The 25,964-nt window shown below is 35.6% G+C and overlaps 1 protein-coding gene across 1 annotated transcript in view; it reads right to left on the reverse strand.

Annotated features, from left to right (window-relative positions):
• Positions 1-4,392: 4,392 nt before the first annotated feature.
• The window catches only part of CHD9 (chromodomain helicase DNA binding protein 9), a 230,717-nt gene continuing 209,145 nt past the window's right edge, over positions 4,393-25,964 (reverse strand). Inside the window, exons 32-39 of the mRNA XM_011988637.1 lie at positions 25,646-25,809; positions 24,083-24,355; positions 23,150-23,318; positions 17,398-17,537; positions 16,870-17,091; positions 13,535-13,663; positions 10,261-10,365; positions 4,393-7,896 (exon numbers count right to left, since the gene is read on the reverse strand). Coding sequence (XP_011844027.1) covers positions 7,012-7,896; positions 10,261-10,365; positions 13,535-13,663; positions 16,870-17,091; positions 17,398-17,537; positions 23,150-23,318; positions 24,083-24,355; positions 25,646-25,809 — 2,087 coding nt within the window. The 3' untranslated portion in view covers positions 4,393-7,011. The remainder of the gene's footprint in view (positions 7,897-10,260; positions 10,366-13,534; positions 13,664-16,869; positions 17,092-17,397; positions 17,538-23,149; positions 23,319-24,082; positions 24,356-25,645; positions 25,810-25,964) is intronic.

Raw genomic sequence — 25,964 nt, forward strand, 5'->3', positions numbered from 1 at the left:
GAAGCCACAGATTTTCTTTAAGGGAAGCTGCTTTTTTTCATGTCAGATGGGTAATGTGCCCACGTGGTAACAAGGTTCAAGGGGTCACATCTCACATATATGTGTGAACACCCAATCATCATGCTTATGAACTACAAAAGGTTCAAGGGAAGCTTGCTTTGAATTAGTAATTAAATCTCTTTACTTATTGTAATTCTATTCAGACTTTGTATTTCTTTTTGACTTAGTTTCATTAGCGTCTTTCTAGGAATTTGTTCATTTCATTTAGGTTATCTAATCTGTTGGCATTCACTTGTTCATAATATTCCCTCATGATCCGTTATGTTCCTGTAAGGTCAGTAGGAATGTCTCTTCTTTCATTTTTGATTCAAGTAATTTGAGTCTTTTCTTATTGTTGATCAGTCTGAAGTTTTGTCAATTTGTTGATTACCTTAGTCCATTTTCTGTTACTATACAAAATACCACAGAATGGTTAATTTATAACAAAAGAAATTTATATCTTGTAGGTGTGGAGGCTGGGAAGTTTAAGAGCATCACACTGGCATCTGATCAGGGTCTTCTTGTTGCTTCATAACATGGCAAGAGGGCTAGAACATGTCAGCTTAGGTCTCTCTGGTCTTATAAACCCATCAGTCCCATCATGGGGGCCCCATCCTGATGACCTTATCTAATCCTAATTACTTTCCAAAGGCCTCATCTCCAATCAACATAGGAATTTGAGGAACACAGTCAAACCATAGCATTGATTTTTTCAAAAATGATCAACTTTTGTTATTATTTTCTCTATTGTTTTTCTATTCTCTGTTTAATTACTGTTCAACTCTTTATTGTGTCCTTACTTTGGCTTGTTTTGTGTTTAGATTGATCTTCTTTTTGTAGTTTCTTAAGGTGGAAAGTCAGGTTGATTTGAGACTTTTTTCCTTAACATAGATTTCCCACTGTGCACTGCTTTGGTTGCATCTCATGTTTTGCAATGTTGTTTTAATTCTTCTCAAGATGTTTTCTAATTTCCACTGAGATTTCTTCTTTGACCCACTTGTTATTCAAGAGTACATTGTTTAATTTCCACATAATTGTGAATTTCTAAGCTTCATTATTGAGTTCTAATTTTATTCTATTGTGCTTGGAAAACATACTTTGTACGATTCAACCTTTTACATTTCAGATTTGTTTTATAGTCTTTCATATGGTCCATCCTAAAAAATGTTCCATGTGTGCTTTAGAAAAATGTCTATTCCTTTATTATTAAGTGGAATGCTTAATAGATGTCTTTTAGGTTTAGGTGGTTTAAGTGTTGTTCAAGTCTTCTGTTTTCTTGTTGACATTTTGCCTAGTTGCTCTATCCATTATTGAAAGTTATGTTATCCATTATATAAAGGATATATTGAAGTCTCCAACTATTCTTGTTTTATTGTATATTTCTTCTTTCAACTGTGTTAGTTTTTGCTTCATGAATTGTGCAGCTTTATTGTTAGGTACATATATGTTTATAATTGTGATATTTTCCTGGTAGATTGGCCTTTTCTGTCATTATAAAATGTTTATTTCTAGCAATTTTCTTTTGTTTTAAAGTCTGTTTATCTGGTATTAGTAAAGTCAGTTTTCTTATATCTACTGTTTGCATAATATGCAAAACAGGAAAAAAATGCCTGGGATATATCATGCATATATATGATATACATGAGCTGAATAATTCATAATGTATATTTAAATTAATTATAAATGCAGGCATCCTACATATCCTGTTCGCTTTGCTGTTGAGGTATAAAATAGAACAATCTTACTGGTTCTAAGACTCAAACACAACTATTTCCTGCCTAAATATTTAATGAAAGAGTCATAAATATATGCAAATATTTAACTACAAACACCTTATTAATAGCCCCAAACTGAAATATTATATATCTAAATGTTTAATAATTGGGTATTAAATTATAAGACATCTATATATTGGAATATTAGAAAGCCCTTAATAATGTTGTGGAAGATTCTTCAATGACATGGAAAGATAGTCATGATATAGTCAATGAAAAAAGTAGGTTACAAATAGTATGTACGGTATAACTCCATTGTTATTAAAATATATATTTTATATATGCAAAGAAAAATTACCCAAAGGTTAATGATTATCTCTGAATTTCAGCATTATGGGGGTTTTACTTTGTGCTTCCCCTCTCCCCTTGGATTTTTTATAATATGCATGTCTTTTTTTTAGCTAAGAAAAAAGAACAGTAAGTTAATTTTAAAGATCAAAATGTAATTTATGCCTATTAATTTGGCAAAGATTATTTAAAAAGACAATACACAGCATTGGTAAAGATTTGGGAGTAAGTGGGCATGCAAAAAATGTATGCTTCTAATGTTAGTATAAATAGCTACTAGTAGCTTCATTATAAACGTGGCAACATAAGCTGAAATCCTTAAAAACAGAGAAGTATTTTCAGTTCTAGGAATTAAGCAAATTATTTAGGGATGGATGCAAAAATGTCTACATAAACCCAAATGTCCATTTTAAAGTAATGATTAAATAAATTACATCTGTATGATTTAATACTGTGTATTAAAAATTACATTGCAGGATTCTTATTTGACATAGGTCAGTATGTTAAAGGCAGTGCACCAAGTTTTTTTTTCTTCTTTTTCAAAGCCTACAGCAGGTAGAAATTATGTAGCATGAAACATTGAGTTAATATGTAAAAGCTATCAGTTTCCTAGGGCTGCCCTGACAAATTACCACAAACTAGGTGACTTAAAACAACAGAAATTTATTCTTACAGTTCAGGTTAGAAACCAAATCAAGGTGTTGGCAAGATTGGTTCTTTCTGGAAGCTATGGAGAATGCTTCTTACCTCTCTCCTAGCTTCCGGTGGTTGCTGGCAATCCTTGGTGTTCCCTAGTTGTAGGAACATCCCTCTGGTCTCCTTTATCACAAAGCTGCCTTCCCAGTGTTTCTGAGTATCTTCTGCTCTTCTAAGGACACTAGTCATTGGATTTAGGGCCCACCCTAATCCCGCATGACTACAACTAATTACATTTGCCAAGACCCGATTTCCAAAGTAAGGCCACATTCTGAGGTTCTAGGTTGACATTAGTTTCTAAATGACACTACTCAACCCACTACATGTAAATAACATAGATACACAGAAGATTGAATATATTACTGACAATGTTTATCTCTGGGTAGTTTTAGTTTATGGATGATTTAAATATTTTTGTACTTTTCTGAATTTTAAAATAAATAACTTATGTAGAGATTAAGTTCTAAGTTTATTGTATAAAGTGAATATTATGTGTAGTCAAAAATCATACTTGGCTGGGTGTGGTGGCTCATGCCTGTAATCCCAGCACTTTGGGAGGCCGAGATGGGTGGACTGCTTGAGCCCAGGAGTTTGAGATCAGCCTGGGGAACATGGCAAAACCCCATCTCTACAAAAAATAGAAAAATTAGCTGGCTGTGGTGACGCATGCTGTATTCTCAGCTACTCAGGAGGCTGAGGTGGGAGGATTGCTTGAGACCAACAGGTCAAGGATGCAGTGGGCTGTGATCGCACCACTGCACTCCACCCTAGGTGAGGCAGAGCAAGACCTTGTCTTTAAAAAAAAAAAAAACCACTCTTTTCTCTCACATAGCTCACAAAACACAGAATACATCATTTTATACATTGTATCTCTTCTCAAAAACGTCCAACATAGGCAATTCTTCCTCCAACACTGGAACAGACTACTGTTCCTCTGGGTGAGTACTAGTATGAAGCAGTTGGTTTGTGTTTATATGTTATGTTGTACAAAAATGAAGAAAAGGTTTTCTAAACATTGAAGTGTAGTTGAATGTGTTCAGGTTAAATAAGTATGAGACTCCACTGTTTTAGTTTTGTAAATAAGAGGAAAAACTATTTTCTTTAATGTTTACAAAGGACACTACCAACAATGGCAATGAGTTAGGAAACACTCTTAAGACTCAGGGAAAAAAATAATTATTGATTTCCAAAATGGACTTCTTTAAAGAGGTGAAGTGTATCTCTGAGTATTTCTGAATTTTTTAAAAGTCCAAAAACTTAAGAAAATAATACTTAATGTTCAGCATGAGGTTGAGATTGGGCTGCAAAATTGAGGTTTAATAATTTGAATGCCCAAGAAGCAGCTTTTTCTTTTTTTGCAACCACCAATATCAACAATGAACAATATTAATAAAATTAAATCAAAATGAAAAATTGACAGCATTTAAGATACTGTGGATAAAATTATAGCCAATTTTTGTTTTAAAAATTCTTCCAAGGTACATTTTCCTTTTAAAGATTTACAACTATGGTGTCTTTCATAACTGGAATAAGATAAATTCTATATAAAATTCAATTTTAAAAAGTATTCTCATGTACAGAGGCTGACATCATGGGTAGTCAAAGAATATGTTTAATAAAAAATAATTAAACTTCCATTTGCTCTATAGAACATCATAGAAAGTAATTTAATAAATTACAAATGACTTTTTAAGACGTTTGCTCAACTACAGAAAGCAAATTTAGACTACACAAAACACAACTGGTAAATATTGCAAATGTCCAAAAGAAAGATTGGACTAAGACTTGAATCATAAAACCTGAAACAAGGTCTATAAATACAAGGCAATAACAGCTATAATTCCTTTAGTAACTACCAACACATACTTGGATATCCTTTCAACTGCAACTTTAGTATTATGTAATTCTACTGATTTTTTTTTTCCTTATAACCCTTAACTTTACACAACCATATTTGCATGTGTTTTCTTAGCTGATAGCTGGACAACTTTTCCCCAATGAATATTAAATAGAAGTGTCTTGAAACCTAAGAGAATGTTTACAGTTATGTTAGACTTAATGCTTTGAAAACTGTAATTGCCTTATTACATAGAAAGAGAATCACTAGGATGTTAACCAAATTTATTTGACCATAATTAGGAAAATACTTTCTCTCATAAATTTGATATAAATTAGATTTTAGTGACAAGATCTAGAGATTTTTTTTTTCCTTTTTTTTTTTTTTTTTTTAATTGGGGAAAGGAAGGAATAAAGATCACGTGGGTAGAATTAGAGGGAGGAAGGGAAATGTGGTTGGTGTTGAAATACTCCACCGGCAAACTAAGTTAACTGTGTTTGAAAAACTTTGGCTATCTCATAGGTGTATTCTAGTTAAACAAAAGTGCAATACTGCAAAGGGAAGATACTAAATATGTAATATATCATTTTCATGATGAAGAATTACTACCCACTTCTCCTGGATGGGCATTATAGAGACTATTGCTAAGACATTGCATAAAGGACTATCAATTCAAAGTACTATTTTGGGAAAATACAAAATCAATACAATCCCAATGGAACTTATATAATTTTGTAAATACATATAACACTGTCTCTCTAATAAGGGGTTATTTTACATACAGAAACATAATTTACTGGTAAAGGTCTTGGAAAACCTGATACAATTGCTTAACTCATGACAAAGCAACAGTTCTATCAAAACATACTGAAAGTATTTTTTCTGCAGGAGAGAACTGGGATACTTCTTCCCCCTAAATTTACGCCCTTGCAGACTTTACCACTAACTTATTTGAGTACCAGAAAAATGCTAACATATATCTCTCCTTAGAATGTCAATATTTTTATGTCCAATTCAGTACTAATTGTTTTAAATATGTATGATATATGAAGGTGAACCTGGACCTCTACCTTGTCAGAATAATAGCAGCTTTAGCAGGAGAAATTGTATCACAAATCAAATATCAGACAAATTTTACATGGTAAAGGATTCTATGAAATTGAACAGAAGCCTTGGGCTTCACTTTTGTGGTTTGTAGGTATAACTTGTACATCTTTTTGAGATTATTCAAAGTGCATTTTCAAAATGGGCAACTCAGTATATTTAATATAAACTGATAACCCAACACTGATTCTGGGCAACATTTAGTCTGCTTACACCTAGAAACTCAAAATGAATTTAGACTATCTGCATATTACTTTACCACTATTATCTGTTAATTCTGGAATATTTCCATGACATAAAACACAAATAGAAATCTACACAAAGAAAGCAAACAAACAATTTCTTTTACATGAAGTATGCTGTGTTGAAAGTTCTTTTCAGTGGCATTTCATGAGTTTGCCTTTTCTGAACCCTGGAAACAGACATTACTCATCTGAGACATGATTATTTCTGATAGGAGGCCAAACTTTGAAAAGTTAAAACTAAGTATGTCTATAGGGTGCCAAAGTCACATGACACATGATTATTTTATGACTTAATTTTACTGATATCTGAATTAAGCTCAGCAAAAAGCAAGTCATATTTCTTGCCAGATTAACATGATATATAGGATGTGTTTAAAAAACCCCTGAAAACAAGTATAGAATTAGAAACGAATGTAAACTTCCTAAACTAACTCAGCTGAGGTAACAGGTAGCCAGTTAAATTGGCTGATTGGGAAACTTATTTCTTCTTTAAAACATACTTGTACCTGAATTGGAAACATCAGCAGTGCATCACAACACTAGAGCATTTTCATGTAATTAAAGCAATGGATGGTGATGTAGATTCTACAGCTTTCATGACATTCATTAGCTGCCCAAATTATTGCTGAGTTTTGATCTGTAAATTATAGGTGTCAAGGAGGCTGTAAAACTATATTCAAATTAAATCAGTAATATGCATAAAGTATTCTGTGTTCACTGCAAATATATTAAATATACAACTCTTATTGAGCATAATTTTCATAAAATTAACCCCCAACAAAATTATAATGCCTTTTGTTGTAATTTTACACCTTTATGTATTTGATAGTACATACGAGTTCAGAAACTTATGAATCTTAAGAAATATTACATGCAAAATGTCTCTGAAAGCAGTTTGCACTTCTAAACAAATAACTGAAATGTTCGGTCAGTAAGTTATTGATGCACTCAACACTGGGGTATTTACAATTAACTATTAAAGAAAAAATCCAAAATCAGTTCATATTTTAAGTGCAGAGTCTGGGAATCAGTCTTCATTACTAGAATCTGAATCCTCAGATGACGATGATGTACTATCAGATCCAGATGAAGCATCAGCTTTCTCTGAACCCTCATCTGTGCTGTTTTCATTGAGAGGACTTGGTTCAGTTCCTCCTTTGTCTTCCTGATCTTTAATTCTGGAATCTTCTTCCTTTACTTCTACAGACTTAGACGAGCCTAAGTCATTGTTTTTGTTTTTGTTTTGTACATCAAAAGTATTGGACTGGGACAAAGTTGGAATATGAAGATTAAGGCCTGGAGTGAGAAGCATCCCTGGATAAAGTATATTAGATAGTAATAGTGGGTTAAGAGCTAATGGGTTGGCAGCTGCAGCTGTATTTAATGCAGCAGTAGAGGACGTGGAAGGAGAACTTGACACAGAGTTTTCTCCACCATTCTCTGAACTTTGGCTCTCTGTCCTTTCTTTTTTTCCTTCTGACTCCTTAGAGTCACTTCCCTTTTTGTCTTCTGTCCCAGATTCCGTAGGCTTTGTCAGGAGTCCTCCCATGCCCAATAGATTTGGTAATCCAGCCATTCCTGACAGCAGCATGGGGAACATAGCAGCCATGTTTTTAGCTTCTCCTCCAGAAGAAAGGCCAGTAGGCATTCCCATCAACCCTGCAGTTACTTGCAGTGACTGCAAGTTTTGTAGGTTTTGTTGTAAGGCCTGAAGAGTTGTGAGATCCACACCTGGAAGTAATCCATTGGCTAACAAAGGATTGCCTGAAACACTGGTGGCAGATGCAGCAGCTGCTGCTGCTGCTGTGGCCTTTGCAATTCCACTTTTAGGCCGTCTCCCCCGCCTGCTTACTTCCTCTCTCACCACGGGACCAGTGAGAATACGTTCATACATGCTTTCTGGAAGAAATCCCTGGAAGAAATATATATTCATTAATAATCCCTACATGAGAATAAAATAAAGAGCTATTAGCTTATCATACAAATAACCATGAAAAATAGGCAGTTACTTGTAAATTTATTCTGTACTGATATTAAATAATCAATTATAATAGCAATAACCTAATTCTATATAAGTGGTAGCTTCAAACAGCTCTTCCACTTTTCATTTTATCACAGAATAAGTGACTAAAGAGGTCTTTTGCCTTCCTCCATCCTGTAAAACATAAGATTGTAGTATAATTCTAGAAAATATAAGGTTCAAAAAAATTGTTTCATGGGTACTTCCATAACCCTTACATGTTTCACATCATCATTTGTTCTAGAAGACCAAAGAAGTGGCTCCCTTCTAATTGGAAAGAACAATAAAGAAGGAATAGAGGAAGTGAAAGGTTAAAGTAAGATGCTTCATATGAATTATTTTGCTGCCACTTTGGGAATAAAGGAGATAGGGCCATGCTCAAAAGGATACTCAAAGGGGGTAAGATCACCTGCAGTAGCACTTGCAGATTGGGAACCATAAAGTCCAGGACAACAGAGAACAATCTATGCTACTTTCATGTAATTCTCCCATGATTTTCTGGGTCCCAGAACTCTTAGAAGTTTTAGGAGTTTAGAATGCCTGGACCAGCACTATCTAATAGAAATATAATGTAAGCCACATAGGTAACTTAAAATTTTATAGGAGCCACATTTAAAATACGTAAAATAGAAATAGGTGACATTAATTTTAGTAACACAGTCTATTTAATAGAACATAATCCAAATATTGTCACTTCAATATGTAATCTATAAAAATTGAGATACTTTACATTCTTTTTTTCCAACAAAGTCTTCAAAATCCAAAACCACTGTGTATTTTACAGTTAATTCACATTTCAAGTGCTCAACAGCCACATGTGCCTATTTGTGGCTACTGAGGGGCTACTGTTTGTGACAGTGCAGTTCTAGATAGTGGTTTAAGACAAGACTCATTTGACTATTGTTTAATTTTGTTTTGAATTGAATCAACTTATTTTTTCTCTTTACAAAGGCATCAGGGTTCATTGCAGAAAACACAACAACAACAAAAAAATCATCAACTCATCATTCAGAGATAACCATGACTAACATTTCAGTATGTGTTCTATTTTTTCCTTGTGCAATTATACACAGTCTATAATTCCCCCCACCTCCCTTTCTGAAACAAAAAAAGTAGAATCACACCGAACTTAGTTTTATAGCCTGCCCTTTCCATTTGGACAGCTGTAAGAATAATATCTATTAATTATTGACCATTAGCATATGTGTAGGCTTTACTATCCCAAGAGCTTAAATACTGCTGCTTTTAATATACTGTGAACTTTTACTCCTTTTAGATGTTCTTCTAAGATCTAATTTATTTTATTTATTTATTTTTGAGATGGAGTCTTGCCTCTGTTGCCCAAGCTGGAATGCAGTGGTGCGATACTGGCTCACTACAACCTCTGTCTCCCGGGTTCAAGTGATTGTCCTGCCTCAGCCTCAGGTGGGACTACAGGTGCACAACACCATGCCTGGCTAATTTTTGTATTTTTAGTAGAGATGGGGTTTCTCTGTGTTGGCCAGCTGGTCTTGAACTCCTGACCTCAGGTGATCCACCCGCCTTGGCCTCCCAAAGTGCTGGAATTACAGGGGTGAGCCACTGTACTAGGCCTAAGATATAATTTTTAAAATAGTTGCCTAGGCTGGGAATGGTGGCTCAGGCCTGTAATCCTAGCACTGTGGGAGGCTGAGGTGGGTGGATCACTTGAGGCCAGGGGTTCAAGACCAGCCTGGCCAACATGGCGAAATATCATCTCTACTAAAAATACAAAAATTAGCCGGGTGTGTTGGTGGCACCTGTTGTCCCAGTTACTTGGGAGACTGAGGTATAAGAATCACTTGAACCCAGGAGGCAAAGGTTGAAGTGAGCCAAGATTGCGCCACTGCACTCCAGCCTGGGCAACAGAGAGAGATCCTGTCCTAAAAAAAAAAAAAAAAAAAAAAAATTGCACAGTTTTCCAGAATCTTAATGAACTATTAGTTTATTCTCAATTATCCTTACATATTTGCTCATATATTTGATTACTCTTTGTGGCATCATTCAAATGGTATCTTAGAGGTTAATGTAAAAACAAATAATTATTTATTGATTCTCTGTTCTAACCTGAGAAGCATCTGAGAAATTTGCAACATGTACTGCAAAATAAAAATTGAGAACTGAAAAATGTTGTCACAAGTTCATGGAATATTTTATTAATTACAATTAATCTAAGATATAATTGAATGGCACCTAATTTGAAAATAATGTATAAGTTAGTATTCATAAAATACTCACAGATTGCTTAACAACATCTCCCCATTCAGGAGCTACTCCATATTCTGAATTTTCTTTTAGGAATCTACATAAATCTTTCAAAGGGGGAGCAAATGCACCTCCAACCTGTAAATTAGAAACAGATTGTTAAATACTAAAACACTATTACACAGAAAACTCTTGCTTGCTTTTATTCTATGCTCTAGAGTTTATTTCCTTAAAATACATATTTTTTGAACCACCTTAGATAATCTTTATGATTATATTAAAAAGGGCCACCACGACCCATATGGACTACTGATGTAATATATAAATATGTGATAATGTAAATTTTAAATGTTTTAAGTAGAATAACTAGAACAGTAAAATGAATAACTACCATGCTAGACAGGCAATATAGCCTAGTTAAAAGTACACCCTCTAGAGTTAGACTTACCAGCTATGTGAACTTGAGCAAATCAGTAAATCTCTTTCAGCCTCAATTTTCTGATCTGTAAAATGGGGATAACAATAATACTTCCCTCATAGGGTTTTATAAAGATAAAATGAGACAATTCAAGTGCCTTAGCATAATGCCTGTCACATAATAAATATAAGTTATTATATGCCAAGTATTGTGCTAAGTACTTTAAATGCGTAATTTATTTTAGTTCTCACTACCTCCTTTGGAGATAGTATTATTTCTGTTTTTCAAATGAAGGAACTGAGCTTCAGAGAATTTATATAACTTGCCTAAAGTTAGCTAGTACAAGTTAGAGCCAGGATACAAACCTAGGTCTCAGAAACCAATACTGTTATCGATTATATATATATTGATACCCTAAAAGTATAAAATTATACATATCTTTCATATGTGAAGTATGATATAATTAACCAATCATAAGTAAATAATTTGGAAAAAATGTAATATGACACTGAGACAAAATAGTATTCTGAAATTTAAATTGAAAACATTACATTTGGAGAAATGATTTTTACCTACCAATTTAATGTCCCTTTAGAGACTAAAGACATTTCTTGAATAATTTCTTCTTCTATACCACTTTGAATGATTAAATACTGTATCTTGATAGGATACAGACAGGGTTTAATATGATCAGTTATATTACCTACAAGTATTTTTTTGTTTTTTGAGACAGAGTCTTACTCTGTCGCTCAGGCTGGAGTGCAGTGGCATGATCTCGGCTCACTGCAACCTCCACCTTTCAAGTTCAAGAAATTCTCCTGCCTCAGCCTCCTGAGTAGCTGGGATTATAGGTGCCCACCACCATGCCTGGCTAATTTTTGTATTTTTAGTAGAGATGCGGTTTCACCATGTTGGACCAGGCTGGTCTTGAACTCCTGACCTCAGGTGATTCACCCACCTTGGCCTCCCAAAGTGCTGTCATTACAGGCCCCAGCACTGCACCCCACATAAGTATTCTTATATGGTATTTCTTTCTTCTTTTTTTTTAAAAAGACTCACTCACTCACTTTTTTTAAGGTCTCACTCTGTTGCCCAGGCTGGAATGCAGTGGCGTGATCATAGTTCACTGCAGCCTTGAGCTCCTGGGCTCAAGCAATCATCCCTCCTGAGCTTCCTACGGCTGGGACTACAGGTGTGTACCACCACACCCCCAGCTCCTTATATTTATTTATATATTTAAATAAGTATATTTAAATAAGTACATTTAAGGAAATAAGTATATTTACTTAGTCTCTGTAATTCTGTTGTCTTCTCTTTTTTATTATCTCCTTCATTAAGCTTCTACTGAAAATGGAGGCCCTCTTGGGGGTTTATGGGGATTTAGCAGGTAGATTCTTTTCCTTAATAACTCATCAATCCTTAAGCCTGTACCCGAGAGACTCAAGACAATTAGGAACTCTACAAATTAAGGAACATGAACAAACCTCTCATGAAATTACAACAATTAAAAATAAAATTTAGAATGTTTAATATCAAACCTAACAAGTAAAAATTCAAATTGTTTCATTTCCTTAAAATTGGCTAGCCAAACTCATTCATAATATTTAGCAATGTGAATTTTTGGTATAAGATGAAGTAGAAGGATTTGTAACAAAATCTACACAAGCACAAAATTAGGTAACATGCTACTGAAATGTCACCTTGTTCTTTCCTTAAGACATGTATGCTATACTTTAAAATACTAACATAAAGCTGAATACGCTATCTCTACGAAATTGTGGGAAAAATTAACATTAACTTTAAAGAGTTGGTGTACCCAACAATATTAAAACAACTGTTATTTTAAAATAGTTTTCTTCTAATTCCAATATTTCTTATGAGAAATTCAAATTTTTTGGGTATTTTTATCCTAGCAGTGAGTGCATTTAACAGACGGTAAATCAGAACCAGACCTGTGTAAGGTAATTTAGTGTATGAGAAAAATAACGCAATGAGAAATGTGATGTTCTTACACTGACGCCATTTTTTCTTTCCTATTTGTTGCTTGCTCATCGGAATAAAAAAAGTGTGTCAAAGCTATACATATACAAAACGTGTCACAAGTTTCTATTATTTATTTTGTGAGGTAAAAGAGAAATATATTAATCCAAACATAAAACAAGAAATCTACGTAAGTCTATTTCTGAAAAATCTCCACTCTATCATTCATCATTCAGTAAAAGAAGATAAGCCACAAACGTGGCATTAGTCTACAAGGTACCTTTAAGATATTCTGTTTTCATCAATCAGAAATTATGTAATATGCTGATTTTGATAGAAAAAGACACATTAAGGTCATCTGACAGAAAACTGCAGTGATAAATAAATAAATGTATGACGGCTATGTGAATGGTGTCTTCTTAGATGAGAATTTCTCAACTTTTACAGTACAGACATTGTGAATTAGTATTGTGGGGGTTGTCCTATGTACTGTAGGAGGTTTAGCAGCATCTCTGGCTTCTACCCACTAGATACCAGTAGTATCCTCTCCTTGTGGTTACCAAAGATGTCTCCAGACACTGCCAAATATTCCTTGAGAGGTGAAACTACCCCTGGTAAGAATGACTGCTTTTGATGTAGTACCCTTGTATGAGTGTAAAACTATATGCAATGGCACTGCTTAGGCACAGATGTGTTAAATGACTTGCTTATTTCATGTAATAGCTTAGCTAATGAAGTGAGATTTGAAATTAGACTGCATAAAATCATACTGCATGTCTTCCCTCAGAATCTGAGATTCAACTCATTTCCAGGTCTGTTAGAAAACACTACTGAATAATGAAATAGTGTTCTGGAGATCTCTTAAATATTGAATCAATAAAAAACATTAAGAAAAAAACATTAAAATACCTTTCTAGCATTTCTTCTGTTAATCAGTTGAACACGTTCTTCTCCAGTGAGACTATTCACATCTAGTTTATTGGGGTTTCTGCAACGGTGTCTTTTTTGTTTGGGCCTTCCCTCATGAAGCTGCATTCTCTAAAATATATAGATAAAGACATATCTTTAAAGTCTTTAACTGTGCAAAACAATTCAAGATATTAAAATGAGCTGATCCGAGTAATTTAATAGCATTTACCTTTTGGTTATTTACATTTTAAAAATATCTAAACTTTTTTATTTAATTTTTTTGAGACAGGGTCTTGCTCTGTTGCCCAGGCTGGAGAATAGTGGTGTGATCACAGCTCACTGTAGCCTTGACATCCCAGGCTCAAGTGATCCTCCCACCTCAGTCTCTCAAGTCGCTGGGACCGCAGGTGTTTGCCACCATGCCTGGCTAATTTTTTTTATTTTTTGTAGAGATGAAAGTTTTGCCACGTTGCCCAGGCTGATCTTGAACTCCTGGGCTCAAGCTATCCTCCCGTCCTGGACTCCCAAAGGGCTGGGATTACAGATGTGAGCCACCGTGCCTGGCCAAACATTATTTTAATAAAAAGTATCACATCAATCTTTTCTTCAAATTATACGTTAAAAAAGTTAAGCCTGGGCAATATGCCGAGACCCTGTCTCTACAAAAAATCAAAAAATTAGCTGGCCATGGTGGTGTATGCCTACAGTCCCAAGTATTTGTGGGGGCTGAGATGGGAGGACTGCTTGGGCATGGGAGGTTAAGGCTACAGTGAGCCATGAATGTGCCACTGCACTCCAGCCTGGGGACAAAGTGAGGCCCTGTCTCAAAACAAAAAGAAACAAAAACCCAACAACTCATATCTAGCAATAAAAATAAAAACTCATCCCATCAAACCATGCTACTTCTTTATACAACTATTAACAAAACAGGGCTTAATGTTCGCAGGTATTTCCAGCCAATTAAAAACATTTTCAGGAAACCAACGCTCGAATTCTTCAGCTTAGCATACCAGTCCCATCATGGCCTGAACCTATTCAATTCACCTCTTCTGTTCATTGTTCATTTACTATTACCCTACTCACTCCTCCACATACTCTGGAATATTAAACTAATCACTGTTTTATGAATATGCCTTACAGTCATATCCTCTTTTCTTTTTTTTTTTTTTTGAGATGGAGTTTTGCTCTTGGCTCCCAGCAACCTCTGCCTCCCAGTTCAAGAGATTCTCCTGCCTCAGCCTCTCGAGCAGCTGGACTACAGGCACCCGCCACCATGCCCAGCTGATTTTTGTATTTTTAGTAGAAATGGGGTACCATGTTGGCCAGGTTGGTCTTGAACTCCTGACTTCAGGTGATCTGCCCGCCTCAGCCTCGCAAAGTGCTAGGATTACAGGCGTGAGCCACCACACCTGGCCATCTTCTTAGTAATTCTATATTGCCTAGAACATCCTCCTCTTGTGTTAACCTGGTCAATGCCTACTTACTCTTTTTTCATCCACCAGACGAGTATCAGCTCTATTTTCTTTATCTTTCTTCAGAAACTACTCTGCCTAGGCAGAGTTAATTTTTCTTACATCTGTTCCCATGAGACTTTATACATACCTTTATTATAGTATACTCTCCACCATGTTGTAATTATTTAGCTACAGAAATATTACAACAGAGTGTGAGATCCAAGAAATCATTAATGTAAGGTGATTTTTACATAGGAAAATGCTTTTCCTTGGGAAAGCCGACAAGTTACATCTTATAATCTTTAGAGGAACAAATGCTGCCCCTTAAGAATATGTTTTCAAAGTCTTTACAATAAAGTAATATAAAATATTATGATAAAATATTTGCAGGTAAAATGATGAATGGATATACAAAGTTAAAAAGTTAATAAAGGCCCTTTTGCAGTGATAAAGAGAAAGGTATGGCAATTCTTCAGAGTCTAGAGTATAGGTATAAGGGCAAAGATTTTATATTGTTTACTGCTATATCCTCAATCTTTTAAAATAGTAAGTAGTACATTGTAATCACTCAATAAAAAATTGTTAACTGAATAAATAAATGAATGTTATCTTCAACATGTTAAGAAGTTACAGTGTTCAACTCAGGATTCCCATTATTTTTAGAATTGCAATATTTAGCCAGGTGTGGTGGCTCACACCTGTAATCTCAACACTTTGTGAGGTTGAGGTGGGAGGATCACTTGAGCCAGGAGTTTGAGACCAGCCTGAGCAAGATAGTGAGAGCCTGTCTCTACAAAATAAAAATTGAAAAAATTAACGATGTTAATTTTTTAATTAACGACGTTCATTTTTGGTCACAACAGATGTGACCAGGCTGTTCTCAAACTCCTGAACTCAAGTGATTTGCCCATTTTGGCCTCCCAAAGTGCTAGGATTACGGCCATGAGCCACCATGCCCAGCCTCATCTTTGATTAACATAAACTCACTGTGCATCTGGAGAGGCATAGAAGATACACTCATAGCTTGAAGAAGAGCTTAAGAGGAGTAGTTTGGACTCTGGATTTAAGAGTTTGTTTGCTGAGTGGACTTGGACAATTTACTTACAACTTTAGTGTTTTAATTTCATTTAAAAAACAGTTATAGGCTGGGTGCAGTGGTTCATGCCTGTGTTCCTAGCACTTTGGGAGGCTGAGGCAGGTGGATTGCTTGAGGCCAGGAGTTTGAGACCAGCCTGGCCAACATGGTGAAACCATGTCTCTATGAAAAATACAAAAGTTAGCTGGGCATGGTGGTGTGCTGGGCATGTGGTCCCAGCTACTCGGGAGACTGAGGTGGGAGAATCACTTGCATCCGGGAGGCAGAGGTTGAAGTGAGCCAAGATCATGTCACTGCACTCCAGCCTGGGTGACAATGCGAGACTCTGTCTCAAAAAAACAAAAAACAGTTATAACAATGCCACATAATCAAGTTATTGTGTTAAATGAGGTAATGCACGTTGTGTGCATAAGTATGTCAGCATAACTGCAGGTACATAGTTAAGTTTCAATACACGTTTACTATAATCATTATTATTTTAAAATAAACTGCTCGAGAAAGGATTGGAAGTTTTGTACCTTAGCAACCTTCACTGGGTCTAACATAGTTCTCTATATTGGAAGTAATTTTTATTATTAAATACTCATTGAATGCAGAATGGAAAAACGGAAAATAACATTGTATTGTATCATGGGAAGGATGGTAATTATTTTTTCCTGCTAATTCTCCTAGGTCTTAGGCAGAGCACATATTTAGCATAAGTGGATGAGAATTTACGCTTCATCATGATAGATCTGACAATTCATAGCAATAAAATATAACAAGAGTTTTAAGGTGTCACCTACAGGAATAAAAGCTCCCAAATCTTCCACATAACCTGGGTGCTCCTTAAGCCATTTTTCCAAATCCTTTCTCTTTGGTGCATCATCTCCTGCAAGTCTTGTTCCATCTTTAAGATTAATAACTGGAACTGGACTTTCTGTATCAGAAATTCCTTGAGGCTGAGTATAGGATAGTGCTGGATTTATCCCTGTGGAGATCTGTGAGGAGGTTAAGCCTAAAGAAACCTGTAAAAAAACACCAAATGGAATCTTTATTTCCATACTTTATCATTCTAATACTGGTTCAATAAAGCAATTATTTTTGAAGAGAAAAAATAAGTTGTTGCTAAAAATTCTGCTAAATCTTTTAAACTTAAAATTTTTATCACTCTTGGACAGTGCTAAGATTCTAAGATATCATCTAAAACTATATGGCATACTTCTAATTTCCTTATTAATAGTCTATAAAACATTCACAAAACAACAATATGTATATTTACTAGGATTGAATTTTGAACCCAAGGATCAGTTTTCAAGTACTGCTTTACTTACATGATTAGGTGGTTTACTTCTGTTAAAAAAGAAGATGTCAACACCTTCTACATTCTTCCTCCTTCCTCGCCTTTTTTTGACTATAGGCTGGTTGTCTAATATCACACCATTGGCACCAAGGGTTGGTTGAATGGAAGTACCTAATTGAATTAAAAATGCAAAATGGTGATACAAATTTAGTTCTTAAACAAATTGAAGGTAATCCCTTTCCTAAATATATGTGTTAGTTCTTATTTTATACATCTTTAATGTAGAAACTTTTGGACTAAAAATATCATCCCCACCTCTCATTTAAAAACCTGAAGAATTACAACCTAGGCCTCTTTCCATTTTTGATCAGTCTTCTCTATTTTTTTTCCCGATATTTACACATCTTCCCTTCCTTCCTTGGAGAAGGAAGCATGTCTTTTTCCTAGGGTAACATTTTCCTAAGATAACATTTCCCCTTTCTTTGAAGGGGAAATTAGTTCCTATAATTTCAAAAGCTTTTTTTTTTTTTTAATCATTTGTCTCTGCTTTTTGTGCCAAATATCTTTTTCTACATTATGCTTTTTTTTTTTTTCTTGAGACAGAGTCTCGCTGTGTTGCCCAGGCTGGAGTGCAGTGGCATGATCTTGGCTCACTGCAAGCTCCGCCTCCCAGGTTCACGCCATTCTTCTGCCTCAGCCTTCCAAGTGAGCCACTGCACCCGGCCAGATTTTTCTAAACTTAAAAATATGGCCTAACTCAAACAAACAAATGTTAAACTTTTGGCCGGGCATAGTGGCTCACGCCTGTAATCCCAGCACTTTGGAAGACCGAGGTGGGTGGATCACCTGAGGTCAGGAGTTCAAGACCAGCTTGGCCAACACGGCAAAACCATGTCTCTACTAAAAATACAAAAATCAGCTGGGCGTGGTGGTGGGCACCTGTAATACAAGCTACTTGGGATGCTGAGGCACAATAATCACTTGAATCCGGGAGGCGGAGGTTGCTGTGAGCCAAGATCACGCCACTGCACTCCAGCCTGGGCAACAGAATGAGACTCTGTCTCAGAAAAAAAAACACTGTCCGTTTTATAACGTCAAAACTTTTAAAAGACTGATCTCTCTTGTGCTCCTTTTTTTCATGAGTAAATAGTTCTTCGATTTCCCATAGTCCATTCCCACCCCAACCTACTTAAGGCATTTTCTTTAAGATATAAGTAACTTTTTAGTCACCAAATTAAACTGACTTCTCTCATTTCGGTAGGCACTCAACAAAAATGTCTACAAGGGGTATGAATGAAACAGTTCTGTGCATTCATCAATTTTTCTAATAGATATTTTATTAAGTAGCTATGTACTAGGCAGTATGATGGTTTGAAGATGAATAAAACACTTTTTCTTAAAGAGTACATAATCTTGAATTCTCTTATTAAAAGGACATATTATTAACGGTGAGATGCTTGTTTAAAATAGTTTACATATTTATAACGAAAAATGCATTTTCAATCATTCAAGGATAATTTATCGAGGAAGTCCTGTGTATTCCTGAATAAGGTGTTGCCTTCTGGCGAGCTGTGTAACTTCGCAGAAGTCATAACCCTCCTCCCATCTCAGTTTCAAAAAGGTACTTAGTTCATATGGTAAGTTCCATTCTGTTTCATACTTCTCATGTCTTCCTATTCTAACACAAACGAACTGCTTTGAATCAACATGATTCTCAACCTCTGACCCCGGTCCTAGGTCTGTTTTTGATGCTTTCCATAACTTAAGATTCAGCTTTCCTAAGCAAGATTTGATCTACACATCTGTCCCAGTAAGAATTTACACACTAGCAAGGTCAGTCTCATCACAAAATCACACCATTTTCCTGATATCCAGTCTGTTTCATGCTATTCCTTGCCCTTCTTTTACCCCTTCTAACAACCCTATTTTCTAGAAAGACAATTATTTAGTTGTCCTCTTATCAAATCCTGTTCAATCCCACTTCTACAGGACTCTGGCTAAGTTTCCAGAAAGCAATGACTTTCCTCTTCTCCAGCGTTTATTAACTATAATGTTCTATGTAGCAAAATATTGAATGTATTGTCTAATATTTTAATGTGTGTGTCTTGTCTACCAATCAACTAAAAGGAGGAGATAGTGTCTTACATTTCTTTTACTTTACCTTTAGTGTAATCCCTGTACTATATAAAAAACAGAAGTACTTAATATAATTATCTATGAAAAAACATCTGGTTTCTACCAAAGTGTACATTTACAAACATATTCTATTCGACTAACTCTTCATTTTAATTATATAATACCCTGACTTATTTCTGAGGCTGATTTTAATAAACATTAGCAATTCATTTAAGCCAGAATCCAAATGTAAGATTCAACTTTGAAGTCTGTGTTGTCTTTATTTTAGATGCAAATAACACTATTTTAAAAATAGCTTCTTTGTATTGAATGCTTAAGCGCCAAATACTGTACTAAGCTTTAGAAATGCTATCTCAAATCATCAAAAACAAAACAGAAACAGAGAGGGATTATTAAGCTCATTTTAAAAATGAGATGGAAACATTAAGCCACTTGCTCAATGTCACAATATCCAGTAAATGACAGAATTAAAAACCCCAGGTTGCTTGGTTCTGCCATCCTCTATTCACTACTCCAGGTAGTTTCTGGAATGAACTCTTCAGTTTTGTCTTCTTGTTATAATCTATGCTATTTTACTGTCCTTCATTAATGAAATTACATTACATCTGGTGTCTTTACTCAAGGCTTTCCAGGGGGTAATTACACAAGAATACAAAAGGCACAGCCTTTGGAAAATGAAGAATTGTAATAATAGCATCTGTTAAACATCTAATTCTAAAACCTATGAGTACCAAATTTTAACATCTGTTTGGCATCCCATTGTGTGCCAAGCTCTTTATTGGCCACTATATATATATTATTTTATTTAATCCATCTAACAATGTCATCTCTCTCATCCCCACACCCTTCATTTCACAAACAGGAAAAGTAAGGCTCAAAAATGTTAACAGATTTCCCAAAAGTAACGTAGGAAGAAAGATCTAGGTTTCATATTTCCAATTATTAAGATGGATGAGATAAAATGCTTAGATAATAACTGTATCTAGGGTGAATACTTGAGGTTTTAAGTATTTTGTACAGCCGCAAAAGTCGCGTTACTTTATTATTATTATTATTCTTTTTCTTTGAGATAGGGTCTTGCTCTATCACCTAGGAGTGCAGTGGCACAACCATGGCTCAGGTATTCCTCCTGAGATCAAGTGATCCTTCCACCTTAGCTTCCCAAGTAGCTGGGACTACAGGGGCATACCACCATACCCAGCTAACTTTTAAATTTTTTTCAGAGATGGGTCTTGCTATGTTGCCAGAATTGGTCTTGAACTCCTGGACTCAAGCAATCCTCCTGCCTCAGCCTCCTCAAGTCCTGGGATTACAGGTGTGAGCCACCACGCTTGGCACAATTACTATTGATATTATTATTATTATTATTATTGTTTTTGAGACAGAGTTTTGCTCTTGTTGCCCAGGCTGGAGTGCAATGGCCCGATCTCGGCTCACTGCAACCTCCGCCTCCCGGATTCAAGGGCTTCTCCTGCCTCAGCCTCCTGAGTAGCTGGGAATCCAGGCATGTGCCACCACGCTTAGCTTTTTTTTTTTTTTTTGTATTTAGTAGAGACAGGGTTTCACCAGGTCAATTAGGCTGGTCTTGAACTCCTGACCCTCAGGTGATCCACCTGCCTCAGCCTCCCAAAGTTCTGGGATTATAGGCATGTGCCACCACGCCAGACTCCTACTATTGATATTATTAAAAACAGTATTATTTACCAAAGAATTACTTAGAGGCAAAGGCTATACAATCTTCAGCTGCAATAGCAATAAAATGTTCAGGCAGTAGAAATATCAATCTCACTTTATAGTGTAGTTTTAAACAGTAAGAGTAGTGGTATTATTAAGCCCCACTTAGGTTGGGCAAAAGAGCCCATAGCTTATCTTCCCCATTTGTTACCATTTTCTGGTGGAAAAAAAAAGGGCTCCTTGATAACAAAATTGTTAACTGTAAGGCATAATTTGGGTGACTGTAATTGTAAAGCATAATTTGGGGGATTTATTCGTCAGTAATAGAAGCATTGCTAATTCATATTTGAACTGTAATTCATACATGTCTAAAGGTTTACTAATTGGAAAATTACATTGAATGGTTAATGAATCCACAAGAGACCAAACTGATGCTGATGAAGCTAAACTAATTTATAATTTAAGAAGTGGTAATAGCAGCATTTGGAAATAGTGATCAAGACAACACTCATAATACAGCATGAATTGCTTGGCAACTAGACTTAGAATACTGAAGTACAGTGTTTAACTTTATGCACAAAGAAGGTATAAAGGAAATTCGAGACACTCATCTGCTTGAATTGATAACTAGCACTTTAGGAGATCAGTATGTTGTGGTCCACACATTAAGACTCAGTTGATCTTGAGTATCATTCTCAATTTTTTTTTTTTTAAGACGGAGTCTTGCTCTGTTGCCCAGGCTGGAGTGCAGTGGCACAATCTTGGCTCACTGCAAGCTCTGCCTCCCGGGTTCACGCCATTCTCCTGCCTCAGCCTCCCTAAGAGCTGGGACTACAGGCGCCCACTACACACCCGGCTAAATTTTGTATTTTTAGTAGAGATAGGGTTTCACCGTGTTAGCCAGGATGGTCTCGATCTCCTGACCTTGTGATCTGCCCACCTCGGCCTCCCAAAGTGCTGGGATTACAGGTGTGAGCCACTGCGCCCAGCCTCTCAATTTTTTTTTTTTTTAAATTTTCATTCTCAGTTCTTGACATCACACTTTTAGAGGAACACAGATAAAGTACTAAGATAAAACAAAAACAGGCTGGGCGTGGTGGCTCATGCCTGTAATCTCAGAGCTTTGGGAGGCCAGGTGGGAGGACTGTTTGAGGTCAGGAGTTCAGGATCAGCCTAGGCAACATAGTGAGACACTATCTCTACAGAAATCCAAAACAAAACAAAAACTAAAACCAATGTCTAATGTATTCCTCAATGCCTACAGAGTACACAGCACATGGCATCAATTAGGAATTTAATAAATATTTGTTGATTCAAATTGCCAAAAGATTAGAAGAAAGACAGTTTGGAGGGGAGATCTGATAACTGCTTTCAAAATGCTAAAATTTATCATGTAGACACAGGATTAGGTTAATTATGCATTGCCTTTTAAAGACAGAACTTCGATAATTAAGAAGATCCTATAGGAAGCAAAATTTACTTCCAAATAGAGGCATTTTCTGACAATTTGAGCTGCCCAACAATAAAAAGGGCTATTTAAGGAACCTTGTTTCTATAAGTATTCCATGAGGATGACTGATTACCTTTTAGGGATTAGTCATAAACAACACCTGTATCCTGTAGATGCCTGGACTGTACAATTTCTAAAGTCTTTTTAAAACTTCTCTTTTAACTTCTACCAATCACCATTAATTTGTGATACTGAAATGCAGTTTGAACTTTTACCTGTATGAAGCAACTTGACAAAATGATGTTCCCACCCAACTACTCAAGGCCCCAAAATGAAAACTGCCCTTTATGTCATGTTAAAATTTCCAAAAAATACTTATTAAGATTTAAAATTATATTGATTACTTTATAGGCTTAAGAGGCTGCAGCAAAGGAAAAATAAATTTTTGTTACAAGCATCTATAAAAGATTTGGACATGACAGAAAATATTTCATAATAAGACAATTATTACTTGCATATTCACCTGATACTGGTATGGATTTTGGGAAATTGACGAGGCTGGTCTCTGATGCATTTTGAAGCTCTCGAAGCCGAGTGAGGTACTGCTGCTGCCCCAGAGCACCATCTTCACCATCAAATGGTCTTTTCTGAGCAAGCCCTTGCTTCTGAAATGTCAACTTCAAACCACCTTCCTGTTAAATAAATACCATTATTAAGACAGAAAACTGTTTAAAAAAAAAATCTTACTGCAGGATATTAAGAGGAATTTTTTTTTTTACTGAGGAAAAAAATAATTTTTTACTGAGAAAAAAAATGAAGTATAAATCCTGAAACATCAAAGTTCATTTCTCATTCATAAATCAAATAAAAACATTTTAAATCAATTTCTATAATAACACCAAATTTTCTATCTTGAATGAAAAAAATACAAGTACTCTACACATTTTTCTGAGCAAAACAAGGTTTTACATGTGACTAGTACATTGTAACATTTTCAACTTTAGACATACATCTCTATGTACATTAGTCATATGACATTTTGGAAGACATTACCTATGTTTTAGACAGTAGGTAATAAGTTAAGCTTCAAAAATCATTAAAAAATGAAACATTACTGATAACAGGGCATGCTAAATGTTTAAAACAGAAAGTACACTGACATACCATTTAAATACTATATAAAAGAACCAAAACAATTAGAAATTGTCACACAGTTTAAGAAAGCATTTTGATTAGAACTATGTTCAGAAGCATAAGGAGAAAAGCATTATTTAATGACGATCCCTCTAGTAGAACATTCAAGTTTAATAACCTGGATATCATAAAGAAAATAATCCAAATATCAAGAAACAGGTATGTGAAGGAAGGAAGAGTAAGAGCAGGCAGCCATTTGCAGGAAAAGCATGCTGCACACCGCAATCGCAATCAGGCCCTAGGGCAATAAAAATACACATACGTCTTTGATTTTCACTGTAAACTCCTTTTCTCGTACATGCTTCTTCACCTTTGACATCTGTGTTGACTGATCATGTTCTTCTTTAACACCGGCACCTGGGGGAGTGGGTACACTGGGCTCACTGTATTCTGTAGCTGCTCCAGGGCTGTCCAGCAGTTTTGTGGTATAGAAAGAAGCCACTGTGTTAGCATCGTAACTTCTTCTAGCTGAAGGCCACTTTCCTTTCAGAACTGTTTGACAAATACTGTCCAACCTGTTGATCATCACACGATCCTAGAAAAGCGTGCAACATCAAAGTATAATTTTAATAATTAGATCAGAACTTTGGAGATCAAATAGCTCAAGAGTCTTTATGGATTTAACCCTAGTTCAATATATGTGTATGTGCTATGCATACATATTCTCACATATATATATTACAATTCTGCAACAAGTTATTTGAGTACAGATTCCCTTTGGTGAAGTTCAAAAATATTATACCATAAGCAGGCATGGTGGCTCACACCTGTCTGTAATCCCAGCACTTTGGGAGGCCAAGGTGGGAGGACTGCTTGAAGCCAGGAGACTGAGACCAGCCTGGGCAGCATAGCAAAACCCCGTCTCTGCAAAAAATTAAAAAATTGTGCCACTATACTCCAGCCTGGGTGACAGAGTGAGACCGTGTCTCAAAAACAAACAGACAGACAAAATATTATACCACAAAGATAGTTTTTTGTTGTTATAATTAAAAAGTAATAGAAACGCCCAATAAAAAGTTCAAACAACTTAGACGTATACAGAAGAGGAGAAAAGCCCTCCATTCTCCCATTTTCCAACCTCATTCTTAAAGGTAAGTATTCCAGCACTAGTCTAGTCACATAATGGAAGACAAATTGGTTGGGCACACTGGCTCACACCTGTAATCTCAGCACTTTGGGAGGCCGAGGTGGGTGGATCATTTGAGGACAGGAGTTCGAGACCATCCTGGCCAACATGGTGAAACTCTGTCTCTACTAAAAATACAAAAATTAGCCAGGCAGGGTGGTGGGTGCCTGTAATCTCAGCTACTTGGGAGGCTGAGGCAGGAGAATTGCATGAACCTGGGAGGTGGAGGTTGCAGTGAGCCAAGATTGTGCCACTGTAAGCCAGCTTCGGCGACAGAGCGAGACTCAAAAAAAAAAAAAAAAGGAAGAAAAATTGTATTAATCCAATCTTTATTCTTCCACTGAATGTACATGTATTTAAATGAACTTTTCTTTCTAGGTCACAACTGGCAACAGTAAACTTCTTCAAGGAGACTCAGTCAAAAGCACCTATTTCATAAAGAAGCACTTTAAGATTAACTTGAAAGTAAGGATTCATTATCTTTTATTCTAAATATTTTAATGTTATGTTGAGAAGCATATACATTAAAGTAGAACTATTTACTTGATAGTAGTAATTTATACTTTTGAAGCTAACACCAAAATGTTATCCTACATTTTACACTGACCTATTTTTCCATATAGTAAGAATATCTACCATTGGAGCAATATAGAAAAATACTAAGAAATGACCTATCCCAATAAGAAATTATTTCTTTACCTTTGGCCAATATGAGGCTGCCAGCATATATCCACCTTGTAAGATGTAAGCAGACTCTGGTGTCCCATTGTTCATCTGAAAACTATCCTGAGTCTCATCCTGCGTAGTGCTCAGTGATGCGACGCTTTCTTCATCATAGGCTTTCATGTGAGTAGTACTTTCTGCTAAGAACAATTATAATCATATTTTTTAAAGACTACATAAAATAGTTTTATATAGAAAGATCTTATATAATTATTCAGAAACATATAATGTATAATTATAATTATACATCTTATAATTATAATGTATAAACATCTTATACAAGAAAGATCTTATA

Source organism: Mandrillus leucophaeus, unplaced genomic scaffold (genome assembly GCF_000951045.1).
Source record: "Mandrillus leucophaeus isolate KB7577 unplaced genomic scaffold, Mleu.le_1.0 Scaffold333, whole genome shotgun sequence".
Lineage (NCBI taxonomy): Eukaryota > Metazoa > Chordata > Mammalia > Primates > Cercopithecidae > Mandrillus > Mandrillus leucophaeus.